Source organism: Urocitellus parryii, chromosome 1 (genome assembly GCF_045843805.1).
Source record: "Urocitellus parryii isolate mUroPar1 chromosome 1, mUroPar1.hap1, whole genome shotgun sequence".
Taxonomy (NCBI): Eukaryota; Metazoa; Chordata; class Mammalia; order Rodentia; family Sciuridae; genus Urocitellus; species Urocitellus parryii.
The window spans coordinates 277,576,107-277,594,041 of NC_135531.1; the positions used below are offsets into that span (position 1 = coordinate 277,576,107).

Consider the following 17,935-nt stretch of genomic DNA (forward strand, 5'->3'; position numbering starts at 1 on the left):
CATGCAACCTGTGTGGCGCTGGGCCCCGTCCTCAGCCCCCTGGTTGGCTTGGCACTGCGCTGCTGTCATCGTGGAAGCCTTGTCTTTTTAGCCAGGGGCCCTGCAGGCTCACCAGGCTCGGGGCCCTGCAAGTTAGCAGCCACTCCTGTTTATTGTCCCATGTTCCCCGCAACCAGATGGGAGAGGAGCTGGAAGGAATTGCTGCTCCAAGTCACAGATGGTGAGACTGAGACCCTGGAGGGGTGAGGCACCGGCAAGATGGGCTTTCTCAAGCCCAGCTTGAGAGCCAGGGCTTCCTCAGTGAATGGGTATGTGGCGCTCCACGCTCCTGCCCATCCCGGCAGGGACTTCTATTTAATTTCTACTTTCATCTCATTTCGTTAAAAAAAGTCAAAGCCATTTGCTCACCTGCCAGTGAGGAGCCCCTGGAGGCTGGGCCGCCAACAGCTCTTCCTCTCCTGTGCACTGTCCTGCCGGGAGCCGCAGAGCAGACCTGTGTGCCCAGGGAAATCCACAGGCTCTCAGTCAGTCCCAGAGGGCCACAGGCAAAGGCTCCGTCCTCTCTGGGAAAAGCCTCCCGGGAAGCCCTCCTGACCTTCAGACCCGCCTCGGCCCACGGCTGGCCCCGTGCCCGTGACAGTCACTTCCTGTATTTACCTTGCAGGGCGCCAGGGGCCCAGCCAGGGTGGTGGCCGCACACCTGACCCAGAAGCCATGCAGGAGGGAAGGTGCCACCGGAGGTGAAGGCTGGGAATAGCTGGAAGGGCCCCTTGGTGCAAGGTAATACTGATCGTCCCACCAAAAAGGGCCGCGGGCACGCCGGCTCCCTGCCCTGGCGTGGACCAGGAACTTGAATCTGAGATACAGGAAGACTTTGGATCCTCTCTGACATTCTGTTCTCTTTCTTGACTGGCCTCAGCCTGACTACTTCCAGGCAGGAGAACTGCTGCTTTTCAAGGAATTCTGCCCAGTCATAGTCATTATTAATGATCCCTGCTGACAGTTTCCTTCTGTTCAATGCTCACTGCATGACAGGCTCTGGGTCAAGTGTGTAGTGTCATCTCTGCGTAATCCTTGTGTTGTCACAGTGAGCAGAGAATTATGCCCATTTTATTTTTATTTTTATTTTTTAATTTTTTTAAAGGGGGGGGGAATTTTAATGTTTATTTTTTAGTTTTCGGCAGACACAACATCTTTGTTTGTATGTGGTGCTGAGGATCGAACCCGGGCCGCACGCATGCCAGGTGAGCGCGCCACCGCTTGAGCCACATCCCCAGCCCAAATGATGCCCATTTTAAAGAAGCACAGGCTCAGAGAAGTTAATCATTTTGCCCAAAATCACACAGCTAGTATGTTGGGTGTCCAGGATTCAAACTGAGGACCTTTGGTACCAAAACCTGGGCTCTTTAACCAATACCAACATTTGCCAAGTTTAATTGCTACAATGCCCATCTTTATACAAACCTCAAATGAGCCATTGTTTTAGCTATCTATTGCTGGTAATAAATTAACCCAAAGGGTAACGGCATGAAATCACACATACTTGTAATCTGGTTTCTGTGGGTCAGGAATCTGGGCACAGATTCTCTGCTCAGGATTTCTCACAGTCTGCAATCAAAGGGGATGGTGGGGCTGAGGTCTCATCTCCAGGCCCCACTGGGAAGGATTCACTTCGAAGCCCCTGGGGTTATGAGCAGGACTGAGTTCCCCGAGGGCTTCCGCTTCCCCTGGCTGTTGGCTGGAGGCCTTGGCTGGAGGCCTTGCCTGGTGTTTGGCCACGTGGGCCTCTCCACAATGGCAGCTGGCTTCTTGAGTGTGCAGAGTCCAGAAAGATGACAGTCACAGTCTCTTGTGATCCGCTCACAGAAGTGATGATCCATCACCATGGCTGCATTCTGCTTGTTAGGAGGAATTCATCAGGCACAGCCCACGTTCACAGGTAGAGATCACGCAATGGCATGGAGACCAGGAGGCGGATCCCTGAGGCCATCTTAGAAAGCTGTCTACCACAGTCACCTGATCGTCACAAAATGTTGGTTTCAGTTTTGTCTCTGCAAGCCAGATCTAGGTAGTATCTCATCCATCCATCCAACTGTCCATCAGTCCATCCCTTCATTTCATCCATCTCAGGGTCTGTCCATCTGTCAGTCCATCCATCCATCCATCCCTTCATTTCATCCATCCATGGGTCCATCTGTCCATCCATCTATCCATCCATCCATCCATCCATCCATCCCTTCATTTCATCCATCCTTGGGTCCATCCATCCATCCATCCATCCATCCCTTCATTTCATCCATCCATGGGTCCATCCATCTATGCCTTCATTTCATCCATCCATGGGTCCATGGGTCCATCGGTCCATCCATCCATCCCTCCATCTATCCATCCATCCATCCATCCATCCATCCATCCATCCATCCATCCCTTCCTTCATTCAACAAACTTTTCAGAACATACATTAGGCTCATAAGATATCAGAATAACTGAATTATTCCCTCTTCCACTTGACTGTATTCCGCCACCAAAGGCTCCCAGTAGCGGTCTCACCTATGTGGGGCTTGGGGAAGCGTCGCTGTCTTGCAGGAGCCTCCTTCTCCTTCCTCCAGCTGCCCTCAGATTCCACCTTTCTGAGACCCTAGTCCTGCTCACTCCCTTTGCTGGGCACAGCTCGGAGCTCCGTCTGCCATCGTGCACTATTTGGCTTTCCTGATGGAGTCAGGGGCAACAGGGTGGAGTAGGAACTGATTTCACACTCCTGGGTGGGCAGGGCAGAGAGAGGCGCAGGAGTGGCTTGAGGCCTGGTCTCACCTGCCTGTGAACCCATCTTCCCACCCAGCTCCCCCACACCTAGAGCCGAGGAAGTGAGCTCTGAGTAGAGGGTGGCATGTCAGTGGGTTGGTGAGGGGTTGGTGAGGGTCAGTTGGTTGGCTGGGGTCTTGAGGTGCCCAGCAGGATGTCTGCAGAAACTAAAATTGCATACTGGACACCATCTGTTTCAAACATTTACTGGGCACCTAGTACATGTGGGTACTGTGCCAGGCCCTGGGGCTGCAACAGGGAGCACTGCAGACTGCACCTGGCTTCCCTTCTCCTCCTCCACTCCCTCACCACCCCACTGCTCCTGCAGGATGATGGCGACCTCATTTAAACGGGTGTCCTGCTTCGGTCTCCCTGGTTCACTTCTGCCCTCCCCACCCACCCACGCAGTGCTCAAGTGGACCGGCCGACACAGACCTGCTCATGTCACTTTCTTGCTCAGAAACATTTTACATGAGCTCTGTTAACGGTTTCCCAAGCGCCCCGCGAAATGTCTGTGTGCGCACATCTCCCCTCCCTCCCGCCCGTCCCTCATGCACACACATGTGGGGTCGCAACCAGCACGTGCTCTCCTGCAGTACTGTCTTGGTAGTTTTCCAGTTCAGCACTCTTTGAAGTTTTTCCCTGTGCTTAATGGCTGGCTGCTGTAGGAATATTCTGGGACGCTACTGAGAAATCCTTTTAAGGCCAGGGTGCACTTGACTGAACGCTTTTAGGATGCTTTTCTGGGTGATCATTTCTCACAGACCATTAATGGACTTAATAATCACAACCCCCCCAAAAAATTAAAGGGATTATGAAAATTATGCTACAGCTGGAGCCGAATATTCAAGTGTAATGAATTCAATTCATTATAAGAGAATTTTTTTTTTTAAGATTGATAACTTCTCAGGTTGAGTTTGCTTTTAGGAGTGGGAAGAAGAGAAGAATCTAAGTGTTTGAAGTTTTCATTGTTGTGGTTATTTAAAAAAAATAAAACATCTATATAAAAGTAATGGGCCAGACCTGCTCAAGAAAAACAACTGATTAGAAGCAGAAATACATGTCAAAACATCGACTCACTCCCTGTGAGCTTTGTTCTAAGCACTTTCCTGGATTAACTTGTTTAATCATATCTATAGAATTATGACAAGAAGGCCAGACACACAGAGGTTAAATAGCTTGTCCAAGGTCACACAAACTTTCCGGAGCAGACAGAAATGCTGGACATAATTTTGTGATATAAATGCATATTTCAGTTCAAAAGCAAGAAAGAGTAAATCTCCAAGTGTCACAAATAAATAGGTAATTCTGTATTGGTCCTGGTGAGCTGAGGACTTTGTCCCTATCTTGCTTATTTGTTTTAAATGAATCTTTATGGGGACAATAATCAAAGTCTCTGGATCTGGACACAGCAGGAAGCCTGAGGAGGAGTTATAGCTCAGCAGTAAAAAAAAAAAAAAAAAAAAAAAAAAGCTCCCAGCCCAGGAGAAATGGCATCACCAAGAAAGTGAAGGACAAGCAGGGTCCACACATGAGGTCTGACTCTTAGCCCCTCGTGACGTCCCGAAATCACGAGATGGAAACTGAGATAGAAATATGAGATCCTGTGAACCCTGAAGACAGGTAGAGGCAACCATGGGGAGGTCTTCACAATCCAGGGCACCAGTGGGGACGACTCCCTCACCACACAGGAAAGATAACTCCTATTGAGGATAAGCTCACACACGAAAATTGTAAAACAATTATAAAACCCTCGAGGAGCCCAACCTGAAGAAGGAATCCCACAGAAATGGAAGGTTGAAAAGCGAAGAAATAGAAATACTAGAAAAATGAAAAACATACGTGTCATATTATTACTTTCATGAGATTCCAAAGGATGGCAATTCAATTTCTTTTGTTCACAGTTAGGCAATAATGAGACTGAGCAAGCCAGGCATCCACAAATAGCTGAGTTGTCTGCAGGAAAAGGTTGGAAACATTTGTGTGTGGAGAAGGCAGGTGATTGCTGGGCTGTAACACAACGCCACAGGCTGGAAGGGCTTAAGCAACAGAAACACTTTTGTCTCACCGTCCTGGAGGTTAGAAGTCCAAGATCAAGGTGCCAGCAGATTTGGTTCTTCTGAGGTGGCTCTCCTTGGCACACAGGTGGCTGCCTTCTCTCTGTCTTCACGTGGTTTTTCTTCTCTGTGTGTATGTTTGTGTCTAATCTTGTCCTTTCATAAGGACACTGGTCGTATTGATTGGGGCCCCTCCCTGTAACCTCCTTTGATCTTAAAGACCCATCTCCAAGTACACTCACATTCTGAAGTACAAGGAATTAGGCCTTCAACATGGGAATTGGGGGATTACACAATTCAGCACATAACAGAACGCACACCTTTGTCTTCACTTTCCATTCCAACTCTACCAATTACTAACTGTGTGACTTTGGACTAGTTACATAACCAGTCTTTGCCTCATTTTCTCTTGATAACCAGTTCCTTTTGCACAGGGTTGCTGTTGGAATTAAATAAATTCATGTATGTAAAGCTCCTAAAAACGAGGACAAAGTGCTTAAAGAGAAAAAGAAGTAAAATGGAAAAATTTAAAAATATATGGCATTAGAAATTCTTACCGGGGAATAACTTTAAATTCCATGATTTGCAAGATAAATCTCAGAAAATCACCCAGAATGGAACACCAGGGGGTAAAGAGATGGAAAATATGAAAGAAGTCTAAAAATGCCCACAGAATAAATCAAGAAAACCCCGTAGGTGTTTAACAGGTTGTTGAGGAGGAGAGGTGAGAGTCAGAGAAATATCTGGGGACTTTTCAGTCTTGAAGGACCTGAGCTCCACATTTTCAAAAGCATGCCGAGTCCTAGGCAAGGAAAGAAGACAGTTCACCCCTGGGCAGTCCAGAACCGAGCTGCAGAGTCTCCAAGATCAAGACACAAACACACCCTAGAAACCTTCAAAGAGAAAACAGATGACCTTAAAGTCACAGTGATCCCCGCAAGCCCGGCCCCTTCCCCAGGCTCCAGGCCCACTGTGAGCTGGGCCCGAGCTCTCGGCTGAATGCCCGGTCTCTGCTCCTAGACATTAGATTTTTCTTCCTAGCTTTGTCCAGGTCTTGTGCCCCCTCCAGAAAGTCTTCCTACCCCTGACCCACCTCCCCTTAATCTGCACCATTACCCTCTGCCCCACAGTGCTTGGTCCCTGGCTTCGCTTCTTCCTTGTGGGTTAGTTTCTTCCCCACCTAAATCATAATCACCTGGAGCTCTGGGACTCTGCTGCTCCCTAGTTCGCAAGGTGCCGGTTCACAGAATGTGTTTGATGGTTGTTTTTTGGTAGATGTTGCGCAGGGGGATACAAGCTGGGGCCTCAGACATCAACATTTTTGTACATTTAACCAACTTTTCCCTAGGGGTCAAACATAACTTAAATTTGCAAGAGGACCCAGGCCCATGGGTACCAGCTCTCCGGGCCCCTTTCCCCACTTGGTGATCTGGCTAAGATGGAGCCTTGGGCACCCCTGAGCTGGATTTCAAAGTCTGTCGTTATATTACTTACAATTGTTTTTTAAAATAATGCCTTTTTAAACTGTAATAAAATCTGTGTGTGCTTGGAAGAGTACAAGGACAATAGACATCATTTGTAATCCTACTAATTAAAATTAATTATGATGATTATTCATTCTATATTCAACAGATATTTACTAACTGCTTTGTTTGAGACACTGTGCTAAGTTTGGGGGATGTAACAATACTTATTTCGTTTGTTTTTATTTTTAACATAGACTTTTGAGTATATAATAAATTGACAAAACCCATATTTTTAGCTAATATAGCATCTTGTGTCCTACTTTTTATAATTCGCATCATCTCAGCATTTTTTTTCTAGCATTATCTAGCATTTAAAACATGATTTCAATTACTCACCTGTCTAATGACCCATTTTGTATGTACATCACAATTTCTTTAGTCCTCTACACTAAAAACACTTTTAAACAACTCATCCTTGCCCTGTCCATTAGCTGGCAGAAAAATAAGGATAAGGATGTAAAGAGCACAGCTTCAGAGGATCCCCTGGCCCCCTGTGGGGGAGGGTCTGAGGGGGTGGTTCACTGGGGCCTTCATGGGAACTGACCTCTGAATGGGGCTTTCAAAGATAAATTCCAGACTGACTTGACCCTCCTCTCAGAACTGGCGAGAGGGCAGGGCCTGCAGCAGGAACAAGATGACCCCACAGCAGTCCTAGCCTGGGGGCAGTCAGGGGACCTCCCAGGAAAAAAGGGGTGAGGCCAGGGTGCACTTGGCCATGAGCCAGGGAACCCTCCAGAGCTGAACGGCCAACTGACGATACTGTGGAAGGACTTTGTCCAGCTGTAGGAAGGAAAGGCCTCCCGTATCTTCTGGTTTAAGACTAAGACAGAAAGTGTGCTTTGAACTGAACTTGACCACCTTTTGATGTTTCCAGCTTCTGTAGCCTCACATGCATTGAGTACAATGGTCTGGGGGAGGTGTCCCCAGAGCCTTGGACATGGCTCCGGTGGATACAGAAGACAGGAGTTTGTCAGTGGGGGTTAACCTCTAATGGGTCTCTACCCTGTGTGGCTGACAGACGCAGATGGTCATCTCGTGTGATCCTCACGTTGGCCCCACCTGGGAGGGTGACATTCATCTACTCACTAATGAGCATTTATCAGCCACCCATGATGAATCAGAAACTTCTAGATACAGCTTGCAGAGCAAACAAGGCCACCAAGTTCTCTGATCTCTACAGCTGTCAAACTTTAAATAACAGAGAAAGACTCTCTGAAGAATAATGAGGTGTATCTGGGATTGGCATTGCAAATGGGAATCTGTGTGGGCATATTCAGAGGGGCAGGGGTAAAGGGAGACTTCAAAGGCAAAATGAGGAGAATTATGTAAATCACACTGAAACATGATCCTCGGCCACAGGATCAATGACAAGGGTGGCATCTGTCCAGTCTGGACAGGAGGTTTTTTCCGTGTAAGGTACAGTAGCCTCTGTGCAAGGCTGGCTTCTGGTGGTCTGGGGCAGATGCCCTATGCACTTCTTTAATCCTGCACTTTTGCAGCCTGAGGAAGCCCACTCCCACGGTGCCCATGTGTTGCTCAATGCATCCATTTTTAGGAGGTGAACTTGACTCAGACTGCCCGGCTCACCCTCTGATTCAGGCATGACAGAATTGTGATTCAGGCAGACTTCTTCCCAGCTCAGGAGAGGCAGCATCCTGATTGGGCCAGGGCTGGGCCTGCAGGGCTGACCTGGTCCCTGGCGCGTGCTTGGTCAAATGAGTGGGAGGCCGACGTGAGGACTCCCTAGGTGTATATAAGCATGGACCCACAGAGGGGCCTGAGACTGAGGCCGGGGGAATGCAGGAGCCGTGAGCGCCTTCTAGCCCCTGCCTCTGCTCACACATCCTGACTTGACGACCAGCCCCGGATCTGCTGGGACACCCTCCCTGAGGTAGGCTTATCTCTAAATCGACCCACATGTTCCTTTGTTGACATAAACTAAGCTTTTCCTATGAGGTAATTTCGACCTGGGGGTGTGACATTTGGGAAACACTGATGATGGCAGTGTCAAAGAGCATGCCAGCGTGGGGCACCTCAACAGGCCACCGGTGGAGTTCCCCACTGTTCTGGCATGTTCCGAGGATACGAAGAGTGGGGAACGTCTGGGGAGGACTCAGTCAGAACCTCAGGAAAACCTCCAGTTCTGCTCTCGAGCGAGTGCTGGTCCCGTCTTCCAAAGGCTGCCTGTGGGAACCCGCTGAGGTGTGAACTCCCTGGGAAGCGGGTTTTTCTTGGGGACCGAAGCTCACTGTTGGGGGCTGGTGGCCCAGCAGGGCAGGTCTGCTGGTGCTGTTAGGGGCCTGACATAGCAGCTGTTCCCCTGAGGGACAGCACTGTTCCAGGCCGGGAGCCAGCAGGCATGTCCCACCTGGAACTAGAACCAAGGCTGTCCCTCTGGGAAAGGCAGCAAAGTGCACCTTCGCGGTTCCCCATAATTAGTGGCTTTTCTCTGCTCCTGCGGGAGCCCTGAGGGCAGGGACAGGGCTTGGCTGTTGTCTGTTTCCCTGCACACAGAAGGTGCTCATTACTGATTTGTGAGTTGTCCAGCATTCCCTGAAGTTGGCAAGTGCATGCTGGCAACGAGGCCTCTGGTTTCCAAGGTGCCTGCCAAGCTGGGCTCCCACCAGGGGAAGAAGAGGAGTCACGCAGGGACCCTCCACTGTGGGTCTTCTGGGAGGAACTTCACAGAACATTCAGGCCTTAAAGTCCCAGCAGCTGCGGGTCTTGAGGCAGGAGGGCCCAGCGGTTGGGAGCGTGGGTTGTGGAATCTGGCAGATCCAGGCTCAGATCCACGTCTCCACCACCCCAGGGTGTGAGCTTCCGGAGAAGCCATCTCCCGCCTCCCTGACCCAGTTCTGGGTTTCCCCACATCTGTGTCGGGAGGGCTGATGCCTGCCTTTCGGACATGTGGGAGAAGTGAACTTTCTGGGGTAGGATGTGGGGCTCTGGGGGTGGCACCTACAGGAGCAGCTTCTGGTGGCCTTAGTGAGACCTTATGAAATTGCTGTTATGCCACAATTTTTGACCCACGAAATGGCAATTTATCGGAACTCCACCTGATAGTGTCATCTCCCTAATTGCCTGGCTATGACAGTGAGCCTGGCTTGGACTCCAAGAGGCATCTGGTTCGGGCTCCTCCCCAGCCCCATCCAGGCTCAGCCTGTGCAGGTGTAAGATGGCTCTGCAGCCGCCCTGCCCAATTCCCGGGAGCCAGTGTCAGTGTTCCAAGCTTTGATACTGACTCAGTTCTGTTCCTACTGCATCAACCTCAGTGTCTGCCACGGTTGGGAGGCACGGCAGGCTCGAAGCACTGCAGCTATCTGCAAGGGGTGCTGGAGCCTCCTGGAAACTCCCCCATGGCAGGAAACGGCAGTTCTCTGGGAGGAAATGCCACACAAGGTCAGCAGTGTCTTTGGGCTTCACTTGGCCACTCAAGGGCTGATAAAGCTTGGGTTCCTCATCCATAAAATGGGCTTATAAAGACATCTACTTCACAGGGGTGTCACGAGGATTAAATGAATAAATATTTGTCAATCATGAGTAACAAAAATTCGTAAATACTGTTTGCAAGCATTTTGAGAAAATATTGGGAGTACCAAAGGAGCACCCAACACTTTGGAAGACCATCTGAGTGTTTGGCATTAGTACTTGATTTGAGGTGGGTATTGTCAGGGAGGTGGGAGTTTGGGCCAGCCACAGAGTGGCTGCAGGGATAGGAATGATGAGCCCTCCTACTGACTCTGAGGTCCCTCTCCCCTGCCTTCCTTGGGCTTTCCCTTTTCTCTAATACATAAGGGACAAACGCTTAGAGAAAGTGGTGGCCTGTGTAGGGGCTGGAGCCTGCAGGTGTCCACAGCCCTCCATGCGAAGCCTTGCTCAGAGCCTCACGGGCTGCACAGGTCAAGTGAAGCAATCCCTGTTGAGTGCTCAGGTGGGTCCCGCTCTCCAGGCACCATCTAGGTATTTGGCAACAATAGGAAACTTCCCAGCCCCACAGAATGCAAATTCCACCAGGCTGAGTTATTCACGCCCAGATTCCCAGAAGAGATGCTGTGCACAGGTGGGAACACAATGAATACTTGCCACAAGAATGAGTCAAACTGTAGCCTCTGAGGAGGTTGGAGACAAAAGGAGGAATCTGGAAAAATCACACTGTGAAAACCAATTCTCAGCTCCTAAATGACCCTCCAGATCCTATTGATTCTGCTGTCCCCATCTCTAGGAGAGGGACTCCCCTGAATCACCACTGTTTCTGCTTCCCCCAGGAGTTTATTGCTCTCACCTGGAAAATTGCAGCAGGTGCTCACTTCCCACATCCTTCCCCTTGAAAACAAGAGAGACTTCCTACAAACTAACCACATTGGATCCCTCCCTTGCCAAAAAAGCTTCCCATTTCCTCCAGGCTAAAAGCAAATCCTATGGCCCGTGAGCCCAAGCAAAAATGCCCAGAATCCTTACTCACCAGGGAAGCAAATCAAAATCACAGCAAGATACGTGGGCACATCCACTAGGACAGCTGGAATCAGAATGACAGAGTGACCGAGTGCTGTTGGGAATGTGGAGAAATCCAAGCCCCTTGTCTGCCAGGGATTTTAAATGGGACAGCTGCTGTGGAAGATTCTGGTGGTTCTCAAAAAGTCAAACACAGAACTACCATGTGACCACACAATTCCACTCCTAGGCACACACTCAAGAGAATGGAGAACATGTGTCCACATCAGACCTTGGGCACAAAAAATGTCCTTTGGGCATGAATGTCCGTAGCAGCATTGGTCACAATAGCCCCAAACTGGAAACAACCCAAATGTCCATCAAATGATGAATATAAATTTCGGTTGTTTTAGTCCATTTGTGCTACTATATCAAATATCACGGACTTAGTAATTTATGAACAATAGGTTTTTTTTTTTCCTCATAGTTCTGGAGGCTGGGAAGTCCAAGAACAAGGTGCTGGCAGGTTCAGTGTCTGGTGAGGGCTGCTTGCTGCCTCCAAGATGGTGCCCTGTTGCTGCCTACTCCAGGGGAGACAAATACTGGCAGAGGGAAGGCAAGAGCCATAATCATCAGAGCCATAATCCCATCAATGGGTGCTAGCCCATCTCCTGAAGCCCCACCTCCTAATATAGTTGCCTGGGGGTTCAGTTCCAACATGAATTTTTGGAAAGACACAAACATTTAAAGCAGAGCAGTGGTCTATTCACATAATGGGATAGTGTCCAGCCATAAAAAGAAATAAAGTATATGCTTTGTGCTACAACATGAATGAACCTCGGAAACATCACCATAAGAAGCCACACTCAAAGACCACATATGATTGCATTTATATAAATTGTCCTGGATAGGCAAATAGAGAGAGAGAGAGAGAGAGAGAGAGAGAGAGAGAGAGAGAGAGAGAAATTAGATTACTGGGTAATAGAGAGTGCTCATGGGGTGATGAAAATATTCTGGAATTAGACAGTGTTTCCTTGGGTTCTTGTGTCCAGAGTTGTAGAAAGGGAGAGTGGGCCTGGAAAGAATAGGGGTGCAGGCAAAGCTTTATGAAGGACTTCTGCTTGGCCATAGGGAGCCAGCACTTGGGGACAAAGACCCCAGGTTGGCTTGTTGTAAGGACAGACAAGGCAAGGCACCGAAGATAGCAGGAAAAGTTTTATTTGGCTGCAGCCAGGTTCAGAGGACACAGCTTTTGCTGTAATCCAGGGAGTTTCAGAGTTTTATACCCAGCATGTAAGGGGAGGGGCTCAGAAGTCCACAGTCTGCAGAAGTTCACATAAAAGCAGCTTTTTCTTTCACTGTTCTGGGCAAGTTAACTCTTCAAGGACAGCGCCTGAGAAGGGGAGAGCTTCTTCTCCTCTTTCTTTCCTCCCCCTCCAGCTGTTACCATGGAGCCCAGTTGGTAACTTCTCTTAGCTTAGAAATGTAGACATCTCTGTGAAGCCCAGCTCAAGGCCAGAGCCTTGTTTGCACATTTCTACAAACTACTATACTGGATACGTGTTTGTGAAAAACTAGGGGGTGTCCAGCACCTGGAGTGCTGGTATCTTCCCGGTCAGTGGCCAAGTAAAACAGGGCAACACGAAAATAGGAAGTTTATCTACACTGGACTCTTTTGTAGAGTCTCTTTTGCTGACAGTCTTAAAAATCAGCCATGGTGGAGATTTCTGGAGAAGCCCAGTTAAGACTTTTCTGTGGAGAAAGAGGGTGCCATTATGGGCTCAGGTGAAGGATAAGGGGAACAGCTTTTCTGGCTCCTGCAGGGTAGGCAGCAGCTTGGTCTCTTGACATGGTCAGATGTGGAGTGGACTCCAGTCATGCCACGTGCTTCAGCCTGTGACATGTGTCCATCACTGTCTTAGGTGGGGGCTGAGGGTTTTACTATGTTAACAAGGTGAACGTAACTGTGGGTCACTTTGGTGACCACTCTAGGCCGGAACTTGCCCCTCGCTGCCTGGAGTTGCCCTTATCATCTGGAAAGTCTCTGATATTATTTTCACAATTGCAGATCCCATGGCCTGGCTGGAGCTGGCATTTCTGCTGACCACAGTCTCCGGAGGCTGAGCTGACCTCCAGCCTCCATCCTGGCGTGTTGCCTCACTCTCACAGCCTTGAAGACGGGGCACTTTTGCTCCTGATCTCCTTGCACTGCTGTTCTCTCCACAAGACCCAGAGGTGGCCTGGCAGCCCTTTGTCCTAGGGGCCTGTTTCTCAAGGGGGCCCCTAACTGCCAGTGGCACAGTGTTATGAAAATTCTGACACACCACTGAACCATGCTCTTAAAAGCTGAATTATATGTGATACGAAATTATGCATCAACTGTAAAAATTGGGAACGGTCCACGCGGCTAGTGGAGCAGCCAGAGGCCCCCTGCCTCTCCCCGCCCTCTCTTTTCTCTAAGCCCTGGCCCACCCGCTCTTGTCACACTCACCTTGCAGAGCGCCCCCTCCCCTCGCCTTAGTGCAGCCCTGCTCCTGCCCGGCAGTCACCTCTGCCCTCTCGGATCTGCTCCCGGCTCCTCCGCCTTGCTCGCCCCTGAGCAGCTCCTTGGTGAATGTCCTCAGCTAACCTCCCAGGTTGCCGCTCACGTAGAGAAAGTCTGGGCCCTGGGGATATTTCTAATATAAACATTTTCATCAGATTATACCAACACTGTTGAATTTTCATCAGGGACGTGCTTGCCAGAGCGAACGGCTTGTTGCTGAAATAAGCCCTTGATCAATTTTCTAAGAGAGCACAGCGGAGCTGCTTCTGCCTCCTGCATGTTTTTTAAACTTTTAATCATATTCGATCCTTTCCTGTCTATAGTTTATAATGGTTATAACCGGTCCTGTCTTCTTGGATCAGAGTCTGCAGGTCTGGTCTTGTCACGAAGGCGCAGTCCCTGCAGCCCTGTCGGGCAGCAGGCCTTTCTTTTCTGGTGTAGCTTGGGTGCCTTTGAGTTTCAGATCATCACATTGTCTAAATAATAACGTTCACTGTGACTTGGATAATAGACTGATAGACACTTATTTATCAAAAAAATTAAATTTTAAGTAAATAATACATGTACAGGATGGAAAAAAGGAATAAAGAGGAAAGCCTGTTGCCCCTCCTGCTGACCCCACTCTCTCATGTCTGCCCCCAGCGGCCATGTCGTGGACAGGGCTCCCCAGGAGGCCGATGGCTCTGCGTGGGCTTCTGTCAGGAGGTCTCTCAGGAAGGGCCCTGGGCGGAGGGAGAAGCTGGGCTGAGACACAGTCTCCAGGAAAGCTCAGCTGACCCCAAGGGGCTCAGTTGGGACAGGGTCCACCTGGTCCTTCTGTTTTGGGTCTGTTGGTGACCGCACACAGCCCTTCCTGGAGATGACTTTTGGAGTAGCCCAGCTGGGAATTAGTGTCCCTGAAGGAGAGACCAATGTCACCAAGTTATCTCCTAGCCCCCGCTAGCCTTTTAAGCTGAATACTTATTATTATAGTGGTTGTCGTACCTCTGGGGGCTCCTCCAAGCCAGTTAGCGTCAGGACCCCTTTTCTCTGTCATGGCCCCCATGGCTCTGCCTGCCTGGGGGCGGGGCCCACACCGGGGGTGGGATGGTGGGTGTGCGGGGCCTTAGCCCCAGGCAGCTGAGGAGCAGAGCCTGAGAATTCAGGCTTTTTCTTCTTTCTTTTTTCTAAAGCAACTTTCTAGGGCTCTGGAGTTATAAAAAGCTCCCATGTGTCATTTCCTGGCAGTTGGACAGCTGTAGAATGCCACTCTGCGAGTGCCAACTGCCCCTACCCCATCCAAGGTTTTACATCTGATTAATGTGTTGGTTCTGACAAAAGCTGCTGAAGGTTATCATAAATAATAAATAATTTTGTAAGGCAATTGCTTCATTTAAAATTTTTTTTAAAAAAACCTTTATTTTATTTATTTTTATGTGGTGCTGAGGATGGAACCCAGTGCCTCACACATGTGAGAAGAGCACTCTACCGCTGAGCCACAACCCCAGCCCCATTTTAGAGCAAACACCTAGTACAAAGTACATTTCCAAATGTTGCCCACGATGTCTCTGGAGGGCGCGCGACCAGCTCCAGGGAGGTAAGTGCAGAAGTGCAGAAGGAACCCCCTGGGGAGAGGATGGGCCACCTGGACAGGGGCCTGCTCACCTGTAGGTGGAGTGCCCCCTGTTTTGGTGGATGGCTTTGGCCCCTGACACAGATGTGACTGCAGGAGACACATCTTCCCTTTCTGCCTGTCCTCCTAGCCCCAAGGAGACCTGTCCTGTCCTGCAGAGGGAGAGATTGTTCCAGTCGGGAGATCATGCCTACAGGATCCCCGCCCTGCTCTACCTGCCCCGGCAGAAGACACTGCTGGCCTTTGCAGAAAAGCGAATGAGCAAGAAGGATGAGCACGCGGAGCTGATCGCTTTGCGCAGAGGAGACTATGACGCATCCGCCCACCAGGTCCAGGTAAGGCAGCCATGGCTACAGACACTCCCCTGGGATGGTTCCCCACACACCCCTTTGATGGTGAGTCCAGAGGGACCCAGGCCTGGATCTCATACAACGAGGGTCATTCCATCCTTCCATGGCTAAGGGAAGGGCACAGGGAGAGCAGACACCTTGAAGCCCAGGAGGGAGCAAGGAAACCATTCAGTGGTGGGGCGCCCCAAGCAATCCCAGTGGTCACATTGGCCTGGGTTCACCAGGACAGCAGGTCCTGCTGGCCTGGCCGTCCGCTTTAGTGCATGAGTTTCCCAACACCCTTGAGACCCCAGGGAGGAGCAGTTCATTACCATGTAACTGGCATCTTTGAGTGCAATTAACTTGAGGAGCTAGGGGTGAGGTGATTGCTGCGTCCTAAAGTTCCAAATTGTAATCTTGATAAAGATACCCAAGGCTGGCTTCCTTTATTTGAAGGATTTAATATTATTATCATTACTTTGTGGTCATTACTACCTAGTAGCTATTCAAAGCATGATTTTTTTAAAATTTTGATTTTGATTGACACATAATGATGGTACATGTTCATGGGACTCAAAGCAGATAGACCTGGGTTCAAGTCCTGGTTCCATTTCTTACCAGAGGGATGGCCTTGGGCAACTCGACCTTATATGAGCCTCTCATTCTCCAGGTGTGAGATGGAACTACTAATACTTGTCCCCTAGGATTAGGAGATAGATGAGGCAGTGCATATTAGACCTTTGGCACAGCATCTGGGATTAGAATCCCTTATTGGGGGTTACTGCTAATGAGTGGGGATGAACGGCAGGGCTGGGGGGTGTATGGCGGACGTGGGCATCCAGGAAGGTCAGTGTTTAGTCCTCAATATCTTGAGGCAATGCCCTCTTAGGATGAATTAATAGAGTATCATGCATAGAAGATAGGAGGAGGGCAACAGATTCTATCTGGCACTGGTCCGATTATTGAGGCCCCCATTAAGTCTGACGTTCAAGCTAGACTGGGCTGGTAAACAGGAGCAACCAGGGAGAAGGCGTCACGGCTCCTCCGGAGTCATCTTTGTATCTTGGCGTCTGGCACATCCTGGGTGCTCTGTATGCTGATGGGAATGGAAGTGACAGAGCTGCTCAGTGAAAAGTGGGCACCAGAAGGGATCGGAGAGCCCCAGCCCACCGTGCTCTGAGGAGGGTCTCAACAGTGGTCCTGTCCCCATGAGACACACCGCCCCACCCACCCCTGAGAGTGTGGCTCCTGATGCGGTCACCTGCTTCAGTACTGTGCTTCCCTTCCCCCCCCCCCACGTCCAGTGGCACGCTCAGGAGGTGGTGACCCAGGCCCAGCTGGAGGGCCACCGGTCCATGAACCCGTGCCCGCTCTACGACGAGCAGACCGGGACGCTCTTCCTCTTCTTCATCGCCGTCCCAGGGCAGGTCTCCGAGCACCACCAGCTGCAGTCCGGGGTCAACGTGGTGCGGCTGTGCCATGTCACCAGTGCTGACCATGGCCGGACCTGGAGCCCCGCCAGTGACATCACCAGCTCGGCCATCGGCCCCGCCCACAAGGAATGGGCCACCTTTGCAGTGGGCCCGGGGCACTGTCTGCAGCTGCACAACCACGTGCAGAGCCTGGTGGTGCCCGCCTATGCCTACCGGAAGCTTCCCCACCGCCCCTCGCCCTCCCCAGCCTCCTTCTGCTTCCTCAGCCACGACCACGGCCGCACGTGGCAGAGAGGGAACTTCGTGGCCCAGGACTCCGTGGAGTGCCAGGTGGCGGAGGTGAGGTCCCGGGGGCAGAGCGTGGTCTACCTCAACGCCAGGAGCTCGCTCGGGGCCCGGGTGCAGGCCCAGAGCACCAACGCGGGGCTGGACTTCCAGGGGGCCCTGGTGACCCGAAAGCTGCCCGAGCCGCCCCATGGCTGCCACGGGAGCACCGTGGCCTTCCCCAGCCCCAGCTCCCCAGACCAGTGGCTGCTCTACGTTCACCCCACTGACCCCCGGAAGAGGCGCAACCTGGGCGCGTACCTCAACACCAGGCCCCCCGAGCCTGCCGCCTGGTCGCAGCCCACCCTGCTGGCCACAGGCAGCTGCGCCTACTCCGACCTGCAGAGCATGGGGCGCGGCCCCGACGGCTCGGCCCAGTTTGGGTGTCTGTATGAGGCAGGTGACTACGAGGAAGTTGTTTTCCTCCTGTTCACCCTGAAACAGGCCTTCCCAGCCCAGGTCCCAGCCCCATGAGCCAGCCACCTGCTGGCACGCTCCCCGGCCCACACTAGGCACCCACAGCAGCGCTGATTATTTCCCATTCCTTTCAGTGTCCCCGGAGGTCACCTCTGGGTCCCTTCATTAAGTGGCAGAGAGGTCTGCTTCTTGGCGTCTTTGCCTCCTTCGCTTTCCAGTCTTCCCAGAAGGTTCTGTTTACATCCAGAAATCAAAGGGGCCTGGCTTTCCCCAGCCCCTTGGCAGCAAGGCCAGACAGGCTGCACGGTGCTGTCACTCTGCACGGTGGCTGCCAAGCTGCAGAGCTCAGCCTGCCTGCCCCCCCCCCCATTATTGTGATGTGCTTGATCAATGACCTACTCCAGCCCCCTTCTTCTTGGGGATGCTCATGGTGTTCCTGGGGAAAGGCTAACCCGAGGA

At 50.9% G+C, this 17,935-nt stretch overlaps 1 protein-coding gene across 1 annotated transcript; it reads left to right on the forward strand.

The window, feature by feature from the left end:
- The first annotated feature begins 14,902 nt into the window (after window positions 1–14,902).
- On the forward strand, window positions 14,903–17,533 carry Neu2 (neuraminidase 2). Its single transcript, XM_026412735.2, has 3 exons — window positions 14,903–14,937; window positions 15,104–15,308; window positions 16,607–17,533. Exons 1-3 carry the CDS (start codon window positions 14,903–14,905, stop codon window positions 17,531–17,533), a joined length of 1,167 nt encoding a protein of 388 aa, XP_026268520.2.
- The last annotated feature ends 402 nt before the right edge of the window (window positions 17,534–17,935 follow it).

What these genes read in the sequence shown, in the direction of transcription:
- Neu2 (XM_026412735.2), top strand. Translation starts at nt 14,903, where the DNA reads ATGTCTCTGGAGGGCGCGCGACCAGCTCCAGGGAG. An exon ending in GCGCGACCAGCTCCAGGGAG is followed by an intron (nt 14,938 to 15,103) that starts GTAAGTGCAGAA and finishes CTGTCCTCCTAG; the next exon opens with CCCCAAGGAGACCTGTCCTG. An exon ending in CATCCGCCCACCAGGTCCAG is followed by an intron (nt 15,309 to 16,606) that starts GTAAGGCAGCCA and finishes CCCCACGTCCAG; the next exon opens with TGGCACGCTCAGGAGGTGGT.